A 22,827-nucleotide genomic window follows, 5' to 3' on the forward strand; every position below is an offset into this window, starting at 1 on the left:
AATACTAATTGAGGAGTTGTGTTGGTGATTGTCTCACCTTTAAAAGCCATAAGGTAGTTGGCAGGTGAGCTCTAAACCTGAAAAACTTTAGCTATGATGTGCCAGCAGTTGTCAGATTCTTAAGAAAACAGTTGTTAGTGCAGGACTTGCGTCCCTTGGTGATGGGCTGCAAGCTTAAATGCATTGATCAATTCATGAACTAAAACCCCATTATTTGATTATTTGTATATTAAGGTGAGTTTGTTTATTCTGAGTGTTGTAGAGTGTTGAGCCCCCTGTATTTGTATTTATTAGAGCATGTGGTCACAGGCCACTGCACCCCAACCTGGGAATGGCGAGTGCCACTTGAACCCTATTCATAAGAATGGCGAGTGCGGTTTTACTGTGTATGTATGTATGTATGTATGTATGTATGTATGTATGTATGTACATATATATATGTGTGTGTGTGTGTGTGTGTGTGTGTATATATATATATATATATATATATATATATATGTGTGTGTGTGTGTATATATGTGTATATATATATATATATATATATATATATATATATATATATATATATATATATATATATATATATATATATATATATATATATATATATATATATATATTATAAAATGTCAGACTAGAGCACTGTTAGAAAGCTCCATGGGATTTTCCCCGTTGATGAGTATGTATGACTAACTGCATAGCGGCACTTGACAACGTGAAGACAGAAGCATACTGCACAATAAATTCAACATTTGTTTATGTCTATATATTATCTGTGGCTATCCATTTAATGTGCTGTTCTGTACAAATGCCAGATCCACTTTAAGTTATATGCTGTGATCGTACATAAAGACACTTTGAAAAATGTCTGTGTAAGTACAGTAATACGTCTTTGTAGTGATGCGGTAGACAGTCAGTATAAAATAGAAGCTATTTTTATGTTTTGAAATAAAAAAAATTTAAAGTTCTAGAGCAACAGACATGAGGTCAGATGAAATGCTCCTTAGCTTCCCAAGATATGCTGTAGTCCCTGGGGCTTTGTAGAAAAACAGTCTTCTGGTAAGTATAACAGAGAATTTCTGTGTTGGTTAAGCTGCTTTGAATGATCATTTCTGGTCATAATTTGTTTGATATCTGTTAAAGTGAACAAGTCTCAGCATATCCGAATGGTTGAATAAGGTCAGCCATTAAGTGGTTGCTTTCAGCTTTTAGAACCCATTCACACATATCTGCTTGGAATCTGACTAAAATTATTGGTAACTACTGTAAGGCATACTTGCTAACTTTGTAATTTCTGGGAGAGTTACCTGAGGACATATGTGGATGACCACTCCGTGAATTGCGTTAACATGGCTTGCTGTCTCTGCATATGTATCAAGATTCACAGCTCCTGCGGAATGTAGATTTTTTTTCAGCCTTTTTTTTGACAATGGAGGTTATGTTGGGCTACCATCTGAGGTTGCCAGAAATTTACAGGTTGTTTCTGCTGCACCACTGTGAAAGCCTGTCCACTTCCCGTCTGTATGCAGACTCATCCGCCACCTTGGTTAGGCCGATGATTGTGGTGTCATCAGCATATTTTATGATTTTTACTGACTGGTCTCACTCGAGGTGCAGTCATTAGTGTAGAGGGAGAAGAGCAGGGGGGAGAGGACGCATCCCTTGGGGGCACCAGTGCTGATCGTGCATATGGCGGTTGTGAAGGCTCCTGCTTTAACCATCTGCTTCTGTGCCATCTGGAAGTCCACAGTCCAGGAGCAGGTAGATTCTGGAACTCCTAAGGAGAAAAATTTGGGCTGTAGGATAGCGGGGGCAATTGTGTTAAATGCCAAGCTGAAGTCGATGAATAGAACCCTTTCGTAGGTGCTTGGATGATCCAAGTGTTTCAGGATATAGAGCAGCCCTAGGTTAACTACATCCTCAATGCTTCTGTTGGCTTGGTAGGCAAACTGCAGGGGGTCAATATGGGTGTTGGTCACTTCCCTCAGATGGTTCAGTACCAGTCTTTAGAATGCCTTCATGACCACTGATGTTAGTGCAAGTGGCCGACTTCTTGGGAACCGGAATAATAACTGAGCACTTGAAGCAGGTGGTGACCCTACTCATTTCCAGTGAGGTGTTAAAGATCACAGTGAAGATGGGTGCAAGCTGCATTGCACCAGTCTTAATGGTAGATGGCGACACTCCATCATGACCCTTAGCCTTCCTAAGTCTGACCCTTTTGAACAAAGCTTCCACCTCCCCCTGGTCCACCTGCAAGACCTCAGATTGTCGGTCAGGGTGGTGTGGCGGTGGAGTCGCCTTACTATGGTCGAGGGGAGGGGGAGGTTGAGACACTGGGCTCCTTTTTCAAAGCTGCATTAAAACTTGTTCAGCTACTCAGCCAGTTCCTGGAGCATTGGAGTCAGGCTTTGGGCTTTCTTGTAGCTGGTAACAGCTTGCATGTTTTTCCAGACTGCCACAGGGTCGTTGGCTGAGAAGTTGTTTGTCAGCATGCTAGCGTAGCACTTTTCTGCCAGCCTGATTTCACATGTCAGGGTGTTCCTGGCCTCTTTTTACTGTGCCCTATCTCCACCACTGTAGGCCTCCTTCTTGGCCCGGCACAGCTTCCTTCGCTGACTGCTGAACCATGACTTGTTTTTATTAAAGGATCTAACTGTTTTGGATGGTAAACACCATATTTTGACATCCAAACAGCACAATCCTTATTTGCTAGTTGAACATCTCATTCCAGAATCATGGGCAATAATAGGATAGTGCAGGGCTGGGCAACACCGGCCCTCCAGATGTTGATGAACTACACATCCCAGCAAGCCTTGCATCAGTTTCAGCATGGCCACATAGCAAAACTAATGCAAAGCATCCTGGGATGTGTAGTTCATCAACATCTAGAGGGCCGGTGTTGCCCAGCCCTGCGTTAGTGGCTCCCCTTTATTGTTATAACAGTCTCCATTCTGATAATAAAGAGGGGATTCATTTCACTATGATTATTTACCACAAGCTAATTAATCCCCTGGGTCCATCCAATGAGCAAAAATGCATGATTAGATTTTTCTGCAATCTTGGCAGCATAAACACCTAGTTCCATGAATTTATGATAGATTCTTTGTATTTATGCCCCCCCCCCCCCCCCCCCCCCAATAGATAATTTTTAGGCTGCAATTATATATGTATAAATATATATAATTATATATATATATTTAAACTGGAAAGGACTTTCCAAACTATCTCTACAAATTTGGAAGCACACCGTTCTTTTGAATATAATTGTTTGCTATATGTAATGGTTGCTATATTTTAAGATTTATCTGTAAGCTACAAAACCTTACAGTTGGCAGTAAGAAGCATTCTACTGGCATCAACTAAACTCCTGCTTAATCATCCAACTACCAGATGTTAAAGCTTGAATTGTCATTCTAGAGAATTTCCACTGCTCCAGAGTACACTTACGGTGTGCTCTAAACTAGCTGTTTTGGCATTGTGTATGGTGATTTGAGGCTTATTCGTGGCTGCTTGGCCATGGACAGTGTCAGACTGGACCATGAAGGGCCCACATAGAGATTGCAATGGTAGTGGGCCATGGTTAGGGGTGTGGCCAGCTTGCTTTAGAGGCTTGGCAAACCATTAGAGCAGGGATGGGGAAGATTCGGCCCTCCAGCTGTTATTGAACTACACATCCCAGGATGCACTGCTACATTTTCTTTATTTGGCCATGCTAAAACGGTTGCAGGGCATGCTGGGATATGTAGTTCAGCAACAGCTAGAGGGCCAAAGGTTCCCCATCCCTGCATTAGAGTGTGCCAAGTTTGCCTCAATGTGAGAAAACTAAAAAGCCAGAGAAATTGGCTTCATATGTTTCTATATGACATTGTGGCAATGGGGAAAATGGTGACATATTTGCAGGTACTGTACTGCAGAGCCAAGTGATTTTCTGTGTTAACTGTTTTATTTTGTGTGGATGTATTATATAAGTGGCGACTTATGCTGTACTGTATCTATGGCATGGATGTGGATTAGCTCACAGACCATATCTATGCATATAGTCGATATGCACGCGGTTGACATCAACAGTTACAAATGGTCAACATGGAAAAAGTTGACACATAAAAAGGTTGACATGAGTTTTTAAGGTCTTTTGTGTCAATATTGATACCTCTGCATGTTGACCCTGAATTAGTGTAGTTACTACCCTCTTATAGCTCGCTTTATTTGCCATGCTTCTGGCCAAAGAAATGGAATTTTTTTTTAGAAACTCAAGTCATCCTTTCAATGTGTCAACTACTGCCATATTGACATTTTGCTTGTGTCGACCTTTTTGTCAATGTTGACCTAGTGCATATTGATCTTTTGTTAATGCCAAACTTTTGATGTCAACATATTGATTGTCTATATAGCTATTTTCTGTGAGCCATCAGGATACACTATGGCGTTTGTCACTTATCTACCGATACATATACCAATACATCTGCATCTGTTTTATTGTTTAACATTTATTTTTCATTTATGTAAAAAATGCAGGGGTTACGCAGACACTGCTCACCTACTACTGTGACATCACAAGTTGGAGGGAAGTTGGTCAGGTGTGTAGTGCACCATTTTAGTTGACAAACCTTTTGGATAAAATTTGGTCTAGCACAGCTTGTTAAGCCTGCTTGCACGTAGTTTTCAACGTATGCATTTTTATTCTATTGGTTTATAAATCTATATTTAATCAACTATTTAAAATGTAAAAAAAAATAAAAAAAAAACTACCCAGTTTGTTTCATCACGGTTTCCATTTGTAAAGCACAGTGGAATATGCTGCGCCATATAAGTAACTGTAAATAAATCCGTTAAAGAATCAGTCACCGTATGAATTCGATCAACACTGAATAAACCCCATTGTCCTATCCAGTGAAGTCTCTGTTTCTTCCATATGGTCAGATGTATTATTGGTACTTGTGTATTATCACGGCGACCACTAAGCTATTTGCTTAGTGGGATATTCGCATCGCCCATTGTAAGTGGCGTGTGATGCAATACGATTTTCCTATGTAATGTATTCAGTGCTCTTTTATTTATAATGTATACAGTGTACAATGCCATTAGGTATACAATAATGACATACAATAATGTTTTAGGCACCCCCCCCCACTATCCACGCCTCCCCGAAGCATGGCGGAACGCGTCCTACGACCTTTTCATACCACTACTGTCCACGTTGGCGTGGAGTTTATTTTATATAGTGTGGTAAGTGCAACGAGCCACCGAGCCCGAAGCGTGGTGAGCGACGGGATGCGGAATACATGTAAAGTAATGTAAAGTAATCTGTGTCCCCTCGCGGGGCTTGCTGCGCTCACCACGCTTCCACACTATACAAAGCCAACTCCACGCCGACGTGGATAGTGGTGGAATATAAAAAGGTCGGAGGACGCGCTCGCCATGCTTTGGGGTGGCGTGGATAGTGGGGGGGTTCCTAAAACCTTATTGTTTGTCATACAATCATATAATTGTATAGGTAACGTAATGGCATTGTACACCCTATATATGCGGGAGGTGCGATGCGATCCCCCGGGGCTAAGAGAGCAGTGAATAAATGACATAGGAAAATCAGATCGCATTGCACGGCCGTTACAATAGCCCATGCAATGCAAATTTCCTACGGTGCCGTACGTAAGAAACTTGGGCGCCGTGATAATACACAAGTACTGTATTATTATATTGGAGGAAGTATCTATTCCATATGATAAATTTATATAAAATACTACTTTTTTTGTGTCGGAAGTTGAGCTCATGAAATTATCCTTACAGTGAAATAAGATTTTAACTCTGCCTTTGTCCTATGGTTGACAGTGAAGACATACTGTGCTAGGACAAATGGACATTGTTTCCATAAACACTAATGTACTCAGTTTGCCACAAAAATCCATTCTCTTGCATGTGTTATTTTTTATGCTCAGCACTCATCATACGCAAGTTTGTGTATAGAAAGCATGTATAAACCAGTAATGTTCTAACAAATCCTAGCTAAATATTTTTATAGCTTTTTAAACTCTTTGTGATGATCGCAAACACTGATTTTGCAGTCTTCGTAACCCAGAATAACCTTTCAGTGTCTGGGATTTTCTTTAAATATAAAAAGAAAGGAAGTAGCGCTTTACCAATGAGTTGTAATCAATGTAAAAAAACATTTAATATGCATACAATAATAAAAAAATTTCATGTACATAAACATATGAATAATAAAAATGGGGAATAAAACTCTCTCAAGGGCCCACTGTATGTGCCACTATATAATGGGATCCGTTCCTATTAATGCCGTCTGGATGAAAAAGTCCCAAAGGGAATGATGTAGTTCTTTGAACTGGGGGTATAAATGGCTGTCCACTGGATTCAATAACCACAATAGGAGATTGGTATAATTACCGCTGAGTGTCCCTTGGGAGACTTGTATCCGTGAAGGACTGCTGTTTCAAGCTGTGTTCTCCATTTGAAGGAAAAAGGTGGATGGTCTATTTCTCCTGTGTGGGAATCACGATGGTGTGGAAAGCAGGTGGAAATGTCCTGAACATGCAATGGCTCCAAATGTGGAGGTGAAGACGGCTGGTTGGATCCTGATGAGCAACAGTGTAGCGATGGCAGTTGGGGGCCTTGAGTGAGCAGCTTCCAACGCGTTTCACTGCCTCTAGGGGCAGCTTTTTCAAGGATATATCCTTGAAAAAGCTGCCCCTAGAGGCAGTGAAACGTGTTGGAAGCTGCTCACTCTCAAGGCCCCCAACTGCCATCGCTACACTGTTGCTCATCAGGATCCAACCAGCCGTCTTCACCTCCACATTTGGAGCCATTGCATGTTCAGGACATTTCCACCTGCTTTCCACACCATCGTGATTCCCACACAGGAGAAATATACCATCCACCTTTTTCCTTCAAATGGAGAACACAGCTTGAAACAGCAGTCCTTCACGGATACAAGTCTCCCAAGGGACACTCAGCGGTAATTATACCAATCTCCTATTGTGGTTATTGAATCCAGTGGACAGCCATTTATACCCCCAGTTCAAAGAACTACATCATTCCCTTTGGGACTTTTTCATCCAGACGGCATTAATAGGAACGGATCCCATTATATAGTGGCACATACAGTGGGCCCTTGAGAGAGTTTTATTCCCCATTTTTATTATTCATATGTTTATGTACATGAAATTTTGGTACTTATGTAATATCTGGGCTCCCATTTTTCTTATGAGACCGTGTCCCCTCGCGGGGCTCGCTGCGCTCGCCACGCTTCGGGCACGGTGGCTCGCTGCGCTCGCCACACTATATATAATCAACTCCATGCGTAGTTGGATAGTAGGGGTATGAAAAAATGGGGTGCATTTAACATGGGAGCCCAGATAATACATAAGTACCGAAATGTTTTTATTATTGTATGCATATTAAATGTTTTTTACATTGATTACAACTCATTGGTAAAGCGCTACTTCCTTTCTTTTTATATTTCTCTTTTTTAAGGGACCCACTCAGTCCCTTTAAGTAGCAGCTTTCTTTTTGACACACACCCATTGACAGCGCCCTCGGACTACCTTAGGGCAGTCCTTTTCTTGTCTGGGATTTTCTTGTATGCATCTTTGCATTTTGTTGCAAAGATGTTGTAATGGAGGATGATATTCTGTCTTCGGTTATATTCTAATACCAAATTGAAATAGTTAATTCTAACTCTTTTATTTATAGGGGGAAAATAAGTACTTTACCACAATTTTGTTTTTCAGACTATCCCACTAACGCCCATTTTTTTTTTTTTAAACTTAAATAAAGTTTACCCATTTTCATAACCGCCTATCAGGGACTTTTTTTCCCTCTTGCCTCCGATCAAGTTTAAAAAAATCCCTCATAGTGCTGGCTATTGAGGACATTTGAATAATTCTCTGGGAATTATCTATGGTGGTATATCTATTTTAAAAATTGTATTATCAAAGCCAGAGTTGTGATGACATCCCAGGTACTATTAGTTCCAGTTTCATTCCAATTTAAATACATACAAAATCAAAGTATCATAATTTGATATTTGAATTCCGCATTAGGCAGAACATTTTAAAACTGAAGATGTTTTAGGTGTTTGAAGTGGTAGATCAAACTATTTTTTTTTTTGCATTTTTGATGAAATCTTTGGTACTTGTTTTAATCTATTTGCTTAGTGGGCTATTCTGTATAGTGAAATCGCATTGCACATCGCATCACATGGCTTTTTGTGCCTTGTGATGTGTGCGATGCGATCTCAGTAGTTAATTTAGTTAATTTAGTTAATTTATTCACTGCACCCTGAGTGAAATCGCATCGCAGATGAGATGAAATGAGATGAAATGAGATGAGATGAGATGAGATGAGATCAGATAAGATGAGATGAGATCTCAGTAGTTCATATGGTAAAACACCTAAAACGGCACCACTCTCCACGTCACCCCGAAGCGTGGAGAGCGCATCCAGAGGATAATAGATTACAATTTACATAATAGGTAATTACTACTGTAATAGTATAGGCACATACACTCACAGAATGTTTCAATAATTCTTGTTAGTCTATAACCAGACAAAACCTATTGATAGCTCTACAATTAAAATATTTGCTAAACTATGTATTGGTGCTAAGGCATTAAAGCCTGGTCATGTGTCTTTACTTGTAGCTTAAAGTCTACAGCTGTACCTGATTCAACCCCTCTAAACTGTCCGTTTCATATGCAGATCTCGGCTTCTCCACTGTATTAAAATAAACTTGGCATTTCTGTGTTTATACTCCCCAGAGCAAATTCTCCTAATTGATGCCATGGGCTTTTAACATTTTAAAGTGTAAATAACTGCTTATATAGTCATCTACACAAAAGACTTTATGTAGCTCTTTTAAAACATTTTTCCAATTACATTTCAAACATAGTTCATTGTGTGATTTACTGATTTTAATGGTGGTATTCTGATTGTGGTAATGCAGCTCTTCCATGGTTCACAAATGTTTTACACACACTTATATTCACTAGTAACCGAGCCACAGAATTAATTGAACACATCCAACTTTAAGAAACAATAGTTTTTCCTGAAAAAAACAAAAAAAAACAAAAGCATTGGAAAGCATTTTATATAAGTTTATAAAAGTCACATTCAGTGTGAGCATACTTTTAATAATCTACAAAAAACAAATAGTAGGCAGCCTACATAAGCATTTATCTTAAGCTGTACACCTTAAAAATAACCTTAACTCAATGTTGAAAATGAAATCTAACAAAAAAATGCAGTTAATAAAAATACAGTATATACTGTGAAAAAATATAGCCCAAAACAAAATAAAAACTACTTAATTGTCTTCATCAGCCTTGATGTCTTCATGATAAATAAATAAGTATATACATATACATATATATATATATATATATATATATATATATATATATATATATATATATATATATATAAATTAAATACAGTTGTACTATTGAAATATAAGAAATTAGTAATTACTAAATTGTCACATTGAATATCTACCAATAAAAGTAGCAACACTTGAGTTACAATAAATTTAATTGTTTCAATGTCATATTCTTTTCAAATGCACAACTGTGTATAAATGAATACACATTGATTATATTCCTAATCTTACTGAAAACGACAGTATATTGCATCAGAACTGTGTCAGAGTTGTGTGCTTTTCAATTTACTGTGCCCTGTTAGATAGTTCTTATACTCTATGTTCCGTTTATAAGCCTACACTAATACTTTTGATCGTCTCCACGAATGATAGCAGTTAAGAAATGAACCTGCTTGTTTGACTTTGCTGCGTTATTTTATTCATGCAATTTTTATTTTGCCCAAGTCATAAAACTGGTAGACTTTGACACAACTCCATAAATAAAGTATGTAGACCTGTACACATTCTGGCAAGCTTAAGTGACTTTCCAGGAAAATGTTCTTTAAACTTGGAAAGTACTTACAACTTGTTGTGTGATCCATCTCTTCGCTGTGGCAAAAATAGTACATTTCCACGGAAGTGGTGTGAAGGAGGTCCTTCAATCTCAGCATGCAGATTGAAACAGTATTGGTTTAGGACCCCCATAAGCTTTGAACCTATACAGTATACAAACAAAGCATGATTTATATTTTAATACATATTGTATTCTTTTGTACAGGCAAGGCTAAGTCGTCTGTATATGTTAATTTTTTGTTTCCATTACTTAACTGGTTTATGTACTATACGTAAATATATTGGTGTTCTGCTATGCTGCTTGTTACAGGTATAATTCTTTGATATAATGCTGTGTAATCTAGGTAGTATGCTATAGGGACTGTTCTGTGCACCTTAGGATGTAATTCAGAAATAAGCAGAGATATAATGTCTGTCTTAGTTGAACCTACTTTTGCTGCTTTGTGCTTATTTATAGATTTTGCAAATCCCGTACAAATGAGTCCAAGCTTTGCTTAGACAGCTTAGTACGGCAATGTTTTTTGTACAGGCAGGAGTTGACCTGTTTATTCATTTAAGTGAGATATATATAATTACTTTGCAGGCAAACACATTTAAGGTTGTTTCTAAAAATGGCCACATAACTAGATGCTGTGTACATTTTCATGAATTTGTATTTAAAGAACAATTTGCTTATTAATCTTTTACATAGTATAATCTGGTATGATATACGATACCAACCAAACAGAATGTGAAGCATTAGGCTAAACAAATTACTATTTAGAAAATTAATGTATGTTTATAAAATAAATGCAAATAAAAAAGTATGTGTACAGTATGTTTGTGTGTGTGTGTGTGTGTATGTATATATGTGTATATATATATATATATATATGTGTATGTATGTGTGTATATATATATATATATATATATATATATATATATATATATGTATGTATGTATGTATGTGTATATATATATATATATATATATATATATATATATGTCGTGAGGACCGGCACTTAGAGCATCCAGCAGAGTAAAAAGCGAGGTGCCTTCCACAAAATAAGTATATAGTAACGATCTTCAAATGAATGAAAACAGGAGGCGGCACTCAAATCAAACGTGGTAAACTTGTATTAAATCATAGTGGTGAAAACAATGTCAGATTGCATGGTCGACAGTTTCGGAGCTAAACGCCCATTCCTTAAGACCACTGAAACATCAACTTAATCAACAGCAAACAAAAGATAAAGTGCACTTTATCTTTTGTTTGCTGTTGATTAAGTTGATGTGTCAGTGGTCTTGAGGAAGGGGCGTTTAGCTCCGAAACTGTCGACCATGCAATCTGACATTGTTTTCACCACTATGATTTAATACAAGTTTACCACGTTTGATTTGAGTGCCGCCTCCTGTTTTCATTCATTTGAAGATCGTTACTATATATATATATATATATATATATATATATATATATATATATATATATATATATATATATATATATATATATATATATATATATATATATATATATATGAGATACAGATGTACCACCACACTCGCCATTCCTAAGAATGAGGTGCAAACAGCACCCACACTTCCCAGGTTGGGGTGCAGTAGCCTGTGACCATACACTCTAGTAAATACATATACAGGGGGCCCAACACTCACCATAATAAACTAACTCACCTTAACATACAAATAATCAAAAAAATAATGGGGTTTTAGTTCATGAATTGATCAGTACATTTAAGCTGGCAGCCAGTCACCAAGTGACCCCATTTCACTGCAAGTCCTACACTAACAACTGGTCTCTCAAGAACCTGGCAACTACTTACACATAGCTAAAATGAACATGTCGTTTTTTTTCTTAGTTTAAAGCTCACCTGCCAACTACCTTAAGATTTTAAAGATGAGGCAGTCACCTAACACACCTGATTTGTATTAAAGGGGCAGCTGACACAGGTTTCAGATGAATGAGCTTATCTAGGGTGCATGAGAAAGCTATGATCACAGTAACAGAGGTTAATTAAAAATTAACCCACACATATAGAGCTACAGATATGCACCCCTGATCGCATCGCATCGCTCGCAAATAGCATGCGATGCGATCCTAGTGCCGCAGTGTAACTACACAGGTACCATATTTTGTAGTGTGTTCCAGTTAAAGCTGATTTCTAATCTTTCTTTAAATGTTTAGTCCTGGACAGTAGCATGTCTGACTTGTGTTACAAGCAAAAGTTTTCCTTGTTCTAAATATTGGCGTTTGTGTCATAAACCAGTGGTTCCCAATCTGGGGTACTTGTACCCTTGGGGGTACTTCAAAATAATATTGGTAATGGTGGAAGAAGAGGAAGTAATCTCCCGATGCCTTGAAGATGAACCACGTTGTGTCGCTTCAGGTACAGTCTGCAGTGTCATCCACGTCTCCATGTGCTTTTGTCCAACCAGCAATCCACTGGAAGCTACTTGCGCTGCCTCAGACATTAGCAGTCATCTGCCCTGTGCTGGCATGGGTGGAGGAAGCAGAGGCATTAATCCTACAGGCGTTAGCAGGAACCTCAGACCTTACACAGCCAGTGGCCAGACACAGAGGGAAGTGATTCTTGACCACACACTGCTCCTCTGCTACTTCCTAATATAAGGACACACATACCGCCCACTTCCACTTCACTAGTAGGTATTGTGGATATTCAAAATTAGAAAGAGGTGTACTCATTGATTAAAACCCTAATCAAGGGCTACAGGAGATTTTAAAAAAATGTATATATAGCCGCACCTGTGGGATCCAAGTGTGACGACCTCACAGTATGGCAAGTGTCTGCATATGGGCGAATAAGAGCACAGTGACCTTATGTAGTTGTGTATAAATACTTGTGACTTAGTTAGTACTTCCCAGAAATAGTCTATGTACTGTAAATATTAATAATGTCTATTATATATAAGCAAATTCAAGAATTGTTTAATAACTTGGAAACTGTTGTATGATTGAGCTTGATACTGTGAAATGTCATTCACTGTAACCTGGTACAGTACTGTACCACACTGCCAGTAGCTTGGAGGTATTGTTTGTCTGCAGGACTATTGCTACAACCCTACTTAAACCTGCAGATACTTCTAAGTGGTCCCGTTGTTCCTGTCCCTATTGAAAATCTCACTCCCAAAATGTCAGCCATCTCACAGGGCAATGTGCAGATACCATGGGGGGTTGCCAAATTTCGAGTTATACACCACTGCACTCTGTGCCTAAATTTAGATATACACTGGCCGATATATCATTGGGGCAATGCAGCAGATACAGTATCTTCTGTCTGCTCGTACACTTGCTGCAGATGTCACCAGTGACTGATATCACACCTAAATGGCCACCCTAGTTGTGACATCATGCACATCGGGATAACAATTGTATGCACTTTCCAATTGTCAGATCAACTGATTGGCGGATCTGTCATCTTAGAGGCAGGAATACATGTGCTTTATCAACCATCATTATGTTGTTAAACAGGAGATTGGCAGCAGTATCACTATGCAGACGACAAGTTGAAGAGTCGCTGATACAGCAGCATATTTACAGTTACACAGACAACACTGTCTAAATGTTTTAAGTTATAGTTTAGGTCAGGCATGTCCAAAGTCAGGCCCGGGGGCCAAATGCGGCCCGTGCTGTCATTTCAAGTGGCCCACAGCCTCCAGCTGGAAGCGGGCAGAGCATCAGATGTGGGAAGTACAGCGCAGGACACTAAAGGTGGGGACCCGGCGAGCGCGCCTTTACCTTGCTGTCTGCTGCAGTGAGGAGGTGCCGGCCGCCACAGTCAGATGTGTTTGGCGTCCTACCCCTGCTGCTGCAATCGTATATCACCCTACTCCACAATCACAGCGACAGCAGTGTTTGGGGAGGGGGGCAGCAAGGGGGAAGCTTGCTCCCGTAACATGCAGAGCGGAGGAGGGCAGCCGCAGGAGCCCAAGCATCTCCTGTCCTTGTAGTGCCTGCTTTGCGTCTCCTTCCTGTGGATCACACATGGGGCTGGGAAACATACAGAGAAGGGAGGGGGCAGAGTGGGGGACATACAGTGAAGGAGGGCCAGGCTGGGGGACATACAGTGAATGGAGGCAGTGATGGCCATTCAGAGAAGGGGGAGCAGGGGCAGGCTGGGGAACATACAGTGAATGGGGGCAGAGTGGGGAACATAGTGACTGGGGGTCATACAGTGAATGGGAGTCATACAGTGAAGGAGGGTCAGGCTTGGGGACATACAATGAATGGATGCACTGATGGACATTAAGACAAGGGGGCAGGCGGGTGGACAGAGTGAATGGGTGCAGAGTGGGGAACATAAAGTGAATGGGGGGACATACAGTGAAGGAGGGGCAGGCTGGGGGACATACAGTGAATGGGGGCAGGCTGGGGGACATAGAGTGAATGGGGGCAGAGTGGGGGACCATTCTGATGTGATTAATGATTCAAAGAATGTCAGGCTAAATGGTTGGCCCCCACACATTTACACTTACCAAATCTGGCCCTCGACGCAAAAGGTTTGGACACCCCTGGTTTAGGTATACATAGTGCTACTGACCTTCTTCTGCTGATCCCATGATTGTCCATCGGTTAAATGCTTCCCGAGAGGCAGATGTGAGATGTCAGGCTCAGTGTCAGTATCATGTAATGCATAAATAGGTTATTAGGAGAAAATGTCGTTTCAGTGATGGATATTCTGTCTGTATAAATGATAGGATGCTGGCTGTAGCTCAACAATGTGATTGTGAAAGAAAATACGTAAAACAAAGTAGCCAGCCAAGAAAGGAATGTATGTATGTGGAGATGTACAGAAAGAAGCTAACCAAAATTGTGTCTGTGGTCTATATGCGCAAACACATTTCTGCAAGGATCAGCTCGTATATTACCTGCGAATGAAGTTCAACAAATATGGAATAATATAAGTAGTTGAAATTCACATTTTGCAGAAATGTTAAAAGTGGTGTACAAGGTTCTCTTTCACTTTTGTGGGTCCTCGCATTCTTGTGCTGCGCTAGTCAAATTCCAACTTCAGCATCGCTGATTGATTGTTTTTTTATGTTGTACCCACACAAATTGCACCTTGCTTTTTATTTTACACCCTTTAACATGTCAAGTAAGGGAACCAAAGTCAAACACTTTTCATTTTATCTCTGGAACGGCAGACCCATTAAGGGTCTATAATAGTCATGGCCAAACTGTGGCCCTCTAGCTGTGGTGAAACTATACATCCCAGCATACCATGCCATAGTTTTAACATTTTCTAATCGCAAACCTGTGGCAAGGCATGATGTGACTTGTAGTTTCACAACAGTCGGAGGGCCATAGTTTGGACATGCCTGTCCTATAGCAATAACTACTATGGGGGCACATCGTTTGAAAGAGAAGTCTCCCTTCTTTCAAGCCAACTTACTGGTAAAATCCTACTGTAAACCAGGATGTACCGTTACAAAAGAATATATATAGATGACAGGCGGTTTGGATGCCGGTGGTCAAAAGATCAAAAGCAGCATCTTGATGATCAGGGGTTGGGTAATCATATTTACCTTCTCTTCCAGCCCTAACCCTCAAAGATAGAGCCTATCTTCCTTGCAGCCTAACCCTGTCCATAGCAGCCAAGTGCCTAACCTAAACCCCCCGTGCCTAAGCCTAAAATCCCACCAGCTCCACCCTGCAACCTAATGTCAAGAGTCGAGAGAATACTTATGAATGGAATGTGGACTGTTGGGTTTGCAGCACCAGTGTTGTGGCTGCCAGTCGTAATGTCAACACCAGAATTTTGATTGCGTGCATCCCGAACGCTGGCATGCTTACCACGTCCAATTAACTATTGTTAAAAACTTTTTTTTTTTTTTACACTTTATTTCAATATTAAGGACTTGTTGTAAAATGCTGAAAATGCAATACAGCTAAAATTAAGAAATGGCAATGTGCCTCCCATCTCATAGATAGATAGATAGATAGATATGGATGGATATATATATATATATATATGTCCTTGGATCCGGCGCTCGCAGGTATAGGTTGAAGTGCAGCTGCTTTTGGAGCCCTCAGTCCCCTTGTGGGGGGGGGAACTACAGAGTGGCAAACCCGTGGCACTCAAAAGACTTAAACAGCGTTTAAGCAAAAAACAACACTTAAACTCAGGTCGAGTAAGTCTAGACTTACTCGACCTGAGTTGTATATATCTATCCACAAATATAAAAGACATACATGACCGGTCAATATATTGATAATGACGCAAGATAAATTAATATAACAAGACAGTTTATATAATTTACTATAAAAGGTGGATCTCTCTCCAATAGAGTATTATAATACACATGAGGAATAGCCTGTATCAAGGTATTAGTATATCAAAGTCCACAGTCTGAGCCCAAGTTAAATGTTGAATGTATCCGTTTGTTACCTATGACAGGTAAGAGGGGTCAGCTCAATATTATGCCAGGAGTCTGTCTCTGTGCTGCCTCTATGAATGAGCGGTTACCATATGCTGGGTTCTGTGTAGTGATGAGGCAGCTGGATCTCTCCTGGTCCTGCTCGCAATGAACAATCAGCTGCTGATGGTAATGAATATATCCACAGCGGCTACAGGTGCTTTGCAGTCTCCCTCCTCTCAATCAGATTCCCATGTATGGAGTAAAGCAGTCATGTCCAAACTATGGCCCTCCAGCTGTTATGAAACTACAAGTCCTATCATGCCTTGCCAGAGTTTTGCTTCTAGAGGATGCTAAAACTATGGCAAGGCATGCTGGGATGTGTAGTTTCACAACAGCTGGAGGGCCATAGTTTGGACATGCCTGGAGTAAAGGAATACTTGTGCAACAGCAGAAGTGGAAAAAGCAGCTTGTCAGTCCTAACCATCTCTGAGTTTTGTCCGTAGTGGGGATGATGGTTTTCTTTCATAATAATGTGTAGTCTCAATTCTACCTTGTCAACCCATATTTAGTGAATGAAGAAGCGCTGAGAGATATTTCCATTTCTGTGCTTATTGTGTCATTTTAGCCCTTTTTGTATGTAAATGTGCCACGATCATTGCATTTTTCCTGTGCAGAGATGGGGCCCATTGCTGTGATTAGACGGTTCCCACCCCATCGTCTCCAAGTTGCTTTTCTCTGGGCAACTCCTGTAGAGGAAAGGGTACTCTTTACTTATCACGGCGCCCATCGCGGGCATTAAATGCACTAAAAAATCGGGTGCGACGCGATGCCCGCGATTTCCCATAGGGAACAATGTTAAATGTCTCAATTGACCCGATTTTCTTATTCAATGCCTCAATTGACCCGATTTTTCCATAGGAAACAATGTTAAATGGCCCACAGAGGCCAAATAGGCACCCTGAAGTGTGAAATGGCCCCCACAATTGTTAACGCCACCCCACGATCAACGTGAACCCGAAGCGTGGCGAGCGCAGCGGTACGCGTCCTCCGACCTTTTCATACCCCCACTATCCACGTCGGCGTGGCGTTGAGAATAGAATAGTGTGTCGAGCGCAGCGAGGGGACGCGGATACCTGTGAAGGCCGCGAAGGGACGCGTTTACCTGTGAAGGTATCCGCGTCCCCTCACGGGGCTCGCTGCGCTCGCCACGCTTCGGGCTCGGTGGCTCGCTACGCTCGCCACACTATTCTATTCTCAACTCCACGCCGACGTGGATAGTGGGGGTATGAAAAGGACGTAGGACGCGTACCGTCGCCCCTCGCGGGCTCGCTGCGCTCGCCACGCTTCGGGTTGACGTTGATCGTGGGGTGGTGTTAACAATTGTGGGGGCCATTTCACACTTCTGGGTGGCTATTTGGCCTCTGTGGGCCATTTAACATTGTTTCCTATGGAAAAATCGGGTCAATTGAGGCATTGGACATGAAAATCGGGTCAATTGAGACATTTAACATTGTTCCCTATGGGAAATCGCGGGCATCGCGTCGGTCTCGTCACACCTGATTTTTAGTGCATTCAATGGCCGCGATGCCCGCAATTTATTTACCTGCGTTTCCCACGATCAAAATTGTGGGCGCCGTGCTAGGTAAAGAGTACCGAGGAAAGCATTCAAGTAGATAACTATGCAGAGGGGATTTCACTTAACCATTATTCTACAAACCTGATTTTATTTTAAACCTAAAAAAAATCAGTTTGTGATGTCTTAATTTTTTTTATTTTTTGTAGGATTTTAAACTTCCTAATGTTTAAGCCCTATTACTTCTTCTGTTAGACTTTGTTGGATTTATAGATCCCACACGTGCAAATGATGATTTTGCAGACATTCCCCAAAGGCATGGTCTGTTGAATTGGCAGATGTTCCATCCAGGAGAGGTAGCCACATGTGTTGCTCATAAAATTATTTTTAATCTATTATTTTCCTCTGAGAGATCCAGTTGTGGTCTCTGGAGAGACTTTTAAAGATTTCTTAATACAAGCCTTAGTACAAGATAAAGGGGTCTTTGTATTTTATATTGCTTATTAGAGATATTACTATTGTTTAAATCAAAAGTCTAAAGTAACCATTATTTATTTTGATATTCTGTGTTATGCCTTCTCAGCATCTGCTAAGATAGTAATAATGTAAAGTATGTAAGTCGGGTACACACTGAGACAATATCAGGACAATATTTAATTTCTGGAAGAAATACAATGACAAATTGGTGCATATTGTTCAGTGTTTTTATTATTTCCAATACGCAGGTGCGCAAGAAAACTAGCCTGCTGCACGGTCAATCAGCGACTGCGGCAGGTGTATTGAAGGAAGGTGTGATATGTCGCTCCTATATTTTTTTATATAACTGAATGTGTACCTAGGTTCCAATATGTAGGCTGACATATTGGCTGGGTACACATCATTCTAGTGTTTACCCAGCTTTATTACACTTCAGCTTGCTTAATGTCATGGGGTTGGGTCAAGTGAGACATAGTACTAAAAATGGTATGCAACACAAACTCTATATACAGAGGCATATAATCAATTGATGCTGCATCCATTCCAAATTCTTTTCATGGAATAAGTCCGGCATCCATTATTCAAAGGAGCAGCTAAATCCAGATGTCAGATTTGGCAGCGTATTGATGCTGACCCGGCCAGTGCAGGGACTGGGGAGCGCAGTGGCGAGAGGCGGCATGATTGGCCAGGAGGCAGCGGGAGCCGGAACAGGGCAGGGTGTGCTGCTCCCACCCGGTGCGGCGGGTGAGTACGGGAGGCTGCCGGAGGGTATGGGTATGTGGTGGGAGGTTATGGGAGGCGGCAAACAGGAGAACCGTGCCATGTAAGCTGCTGCTACTCAGCGCCGTCCTCCTTGTCTCAATCCTTTCCGTTTTGGCTGTGTTTCCATCAAATGCGGGTGGATTAGCAGCTATTCCGTCAATCCACCTGGTTTTCGTCAGGTCGGAACAAAAAAACAGCTAGCATTAAATAGATCGAAACCCCTTCCGATCTATTCATGGCGAAAACTGCTGTCTTTTCGGCAAAACGGCAGTTTCAAAATCAATTGAATATACCCCAGAATGAGAATGAATAGAATTGCCAAAAATGCAGAGCAAGAGAAACTGTACTTTTTTTATTTATTTTTTTAAGCACGTATAGAGAATAATTAGCCATTCGCATCAGTCCTTACACCAGTGGAGCTTACAATTTATAGTCTCTACTACATTTATTTATTTATTAACAGTTTCTTATATAGCGCATACATATTCCGCAGCGCTCACATATTATATTGGAGTGTGGGAGTAAATCACCACAGAAATGGGAAATCATGCAGGAATCAACTATGTATAGTTAACAGTTATTTTGTAGAGGTGCAAATTTCTCCTGTAGTGGTCACTGACTGTACATTCCCTTCTAAAGATGAAGGACTAGTGAGGAGTAGTTAGTCTTTCATTTAATACAAAATTCTTCATAAATTAGGAGTCGGCATCTATGGGAGGTGCAGTGTTCCAAGATAGCTGTAAACTATAAACATTTACACTTCTCCTTCTATGCTTCTAAAACTGTTGCCTTTGCCACTTTTACACCTATAGGTGCCCATACATGCACCGATATTCATGTGCTGTGCGTTTTGAACTTTAAGGTGCCATGCAATTTTGGCTTTGGAAGGGGATGCGATGCAATGTACTGTGCAGGTGCGATGCGATATCAGCCTCTTTTTTTTTTTTTTTTTAAGTAAATAGTCACTAATGGACATCGCATCAGTCACTAATGGACATCGCATCGCATGTACTCCAGAACTGATGCGATGCAATGCAGCACAAAAAGTACTACCTGCAGATACTTTTTGTACTTTACAATATTGTACCTGCGGGGACTCACATCGCATCACATCCCCGCAGGTACACTATGCGATGCGTTTTGAACTGTAAAAGTTCAAAACGCATGCTGAAATCACAGCGTGTATGGGCACCTTATGACTGATTTTTTATTTATTTATTTGTATATTTTTTAAAACAATTGTGTTGCCTGCTATACTATACATTTGTTTGTTTGAATGGTCAGTTCAACAACCAGTTTTAGCACATGAATTATCACCAGACTTTAATCGGTCTAAATAATTGTTAATTGTTAAAAGCATTGGACCACAAAGCCACAGAGTCTGGCTAACAAAATACTTTCCATTCAGGACACACAATCCAGAGCTGATGATACTGTTCAAATTTTACCATTTTCTGAATGAGTTTGTCAACTAGACGGTCTTTAGTCATATCATTTACCAGTCATTAAATGATAGTTATATTCCGTTAATCAAAAATTCATATTATTGTGATATACAGTGGTCACGCTGATCTAATAGTTATGCTGGTGTTGTGTGTGGTAATATTATTTCTGTATATAGTGTTCTTAATACTGAATTGCGTCATAGAGAGTTTAGAACTTTCTGCTTATAATATTTTCTGTTATTTTTGTGTTCATTTATTTACAGATGGGCAGAAGAGGAAAAAATCTTTGCGAAAGAAACTGGATTCATTAGGGAAGGAGAAAAACAAAGATAAAGGTATGGAAAAAATGTATTGATGGCCCATATTGAATCTTCAACTTGAGAAATGCCGTAACATGTTTTATTCTCTATATAAAGGAAATCTACCCATGTATCAAAATTTCTTTACCAGTATCTCAGGATGGCATTATATAAAGCGTTGTATTCAAACCGGAATGCTTCCAAAACAATGCAATATTTTTTTAACTGCATTTTTTTTTTTTTTTTTTTTTTTTAAAGAAGTAGAACTGTAATCCCAATGCCAGACCAATAGTTCCACTGCACATGCATATAGTGCCTGCTAGTCCACCCAGACTGGCCTGCCAAAGTGGTAATACATTTTGTTTCTGCTCAGAACCACTATCGCAAGGGTGTTTCACCCCACCCCTACAGCAATATATTTTTATATAAATTGCGGAGATAATAGTTATTCTATCTCTGTAATAAGTGGTGATACAAAATCGGTGTTATTGCTGTATATCGCCGTAACCAGTGGTGTGCAAAAGGGGCAGTTGACCAGAGTGCTTAGCCTAGGGAGTGGCACTATTGCTGCCTCATGGCACCTTCTTTTGGTTTATGCCGGCACAGCACTCTGCAGGGTGTAGATCTGTCCTGAACATTCTTAGGATTCAATACTTCCAGGTCAGTATATTGTTAAACAGGGGTCATCATCTGAAATGCGTACTTAATAATGCATATATTCCATTTACATTCATGCTGATATTTAACTTCAGTAAAGTAGGTTTTAAAGATTACATTCATCTGCATGATTATAATTATTCAAGTATCCATTTTGAAATGTCCATTTACAGATGTAGCCACGTTCATACATGGCCTCAAGGGCACAGGTGTGGTTCAATATACCAGGCTGCGACTAGCTGCAGCCCCCTGTATTACTTGATAGGCACATGCATGCAAACACACGTGTCATAGCAGCGGGCACACTAGTCATGCCAGTTTCGCTGCAAATAGAAGACATTGCAGCAAACCTGAGCTTGGCTACATCTAGAATTCCTTCTTTGAAATAGCTGTTAAAGAATATCAAGTATAGAAACTCATGCTAAACCAATAGACATTGTAGAAAGTATTTGTTATATATGCAGAATGACTGTGTACTAACATTAGCTGTATCTATGTGTAAAATTAGAAACACAGTGTAAATATTTAAAATATGTATATTAAATTGTATATACTTCCTCTAAAGTTATTTTCTAGTTATATTACATTACTTCATCATGTAATAATTGCAGCGCTGATTTTTTGTTTTATCGTAAAACAAAACCGCAACCAAATCAAACCATGATGTTAAATAGCATACAGTGTATATGATGCTTTTATAAAATTCCTTTTAAGAACTTGTTTGCACTATTACTATTTGCGAGCACTTAATTTTTAGTAAAAAGGGCTTGCTTTGTTACAGGCCTGTTACATCTTTCCATATGTCTTCTAAGCGAGACCTATGTAACGAAGAGTTTTATTTATACCATCCGAATGTTTAAACCAGGCATGTCCAACCTGCGGCCCTCCAGCTGTTGTGAAACTACACATCCCAGAAGGCCTTACCACAGTTTTGATATTAGTGCATGCTAAAACTCTGGCAAGGCATGCTGGGATGTGTAGTTTCACAACAGCTGGAGGGCCGCAGGTTGGACATGCCTGGTTTATACCATTGTTACAATAGTGGAACCAGGAACCTCCAGATACCTGGCCTTTGTTCAAGATGGACCTGTTGGGTACACAGAGGAATCACAGAGATGGTTGGGGTCCTGTTTAGAAGACAGACACTTCTGGGTCTATTGTGCAACTTTCTGGAAAGTATTGTATTTTGGCCAGTGAAAATCTATAAACAGTGACACTTAAGGTCCATACACACTGGGTGATTATGCCCAGTGTGTATAGGGCAAAATGATGCATGCACACTGAGCGGTTTTC

General features: G+C 40.1%; 1 protein-coding gene across 3 annotated transcripts in view; it reads left to right on the forward strand.

The window, feature by feature from the left end:
• Nucleotides 1–22,827, forward strand: part of ARHGAP6 (Rho GTPase activating protein 6) — a 566,036-nt gene that overhangs the window by 469,390 nt on the left and 73,819 nt on the right. For all 3 annotated transcript variants that reach the window (XM_083174326.1, XM_083174328.1, XM_083174329.1), the window contains exon 3: nucleotides 20,842–20,913. In XM_083174326.1, coding sequence (XP_083030452.1) covers nucleotides 20,842–20,913 — 72 coding nt within the window. The remainder of the gene's footprint in view (nucleotides 1–20,841; nucleotides 20,914–22,827) is intronic.

Source organism: Crinia signifera, chromosome 2, assembly GCF_055691185.1.
Source record: "Crinia signifera chromosome 2, ASM5569118v1, whole genome shotgun sequence".
In the NCBI taxonomy this organism is placed as follows: Eukaryota; Metazoa; Chordata; class Amphibia; order Anura; family Myobatrachidae; genus Crinia; species Crinia signifera.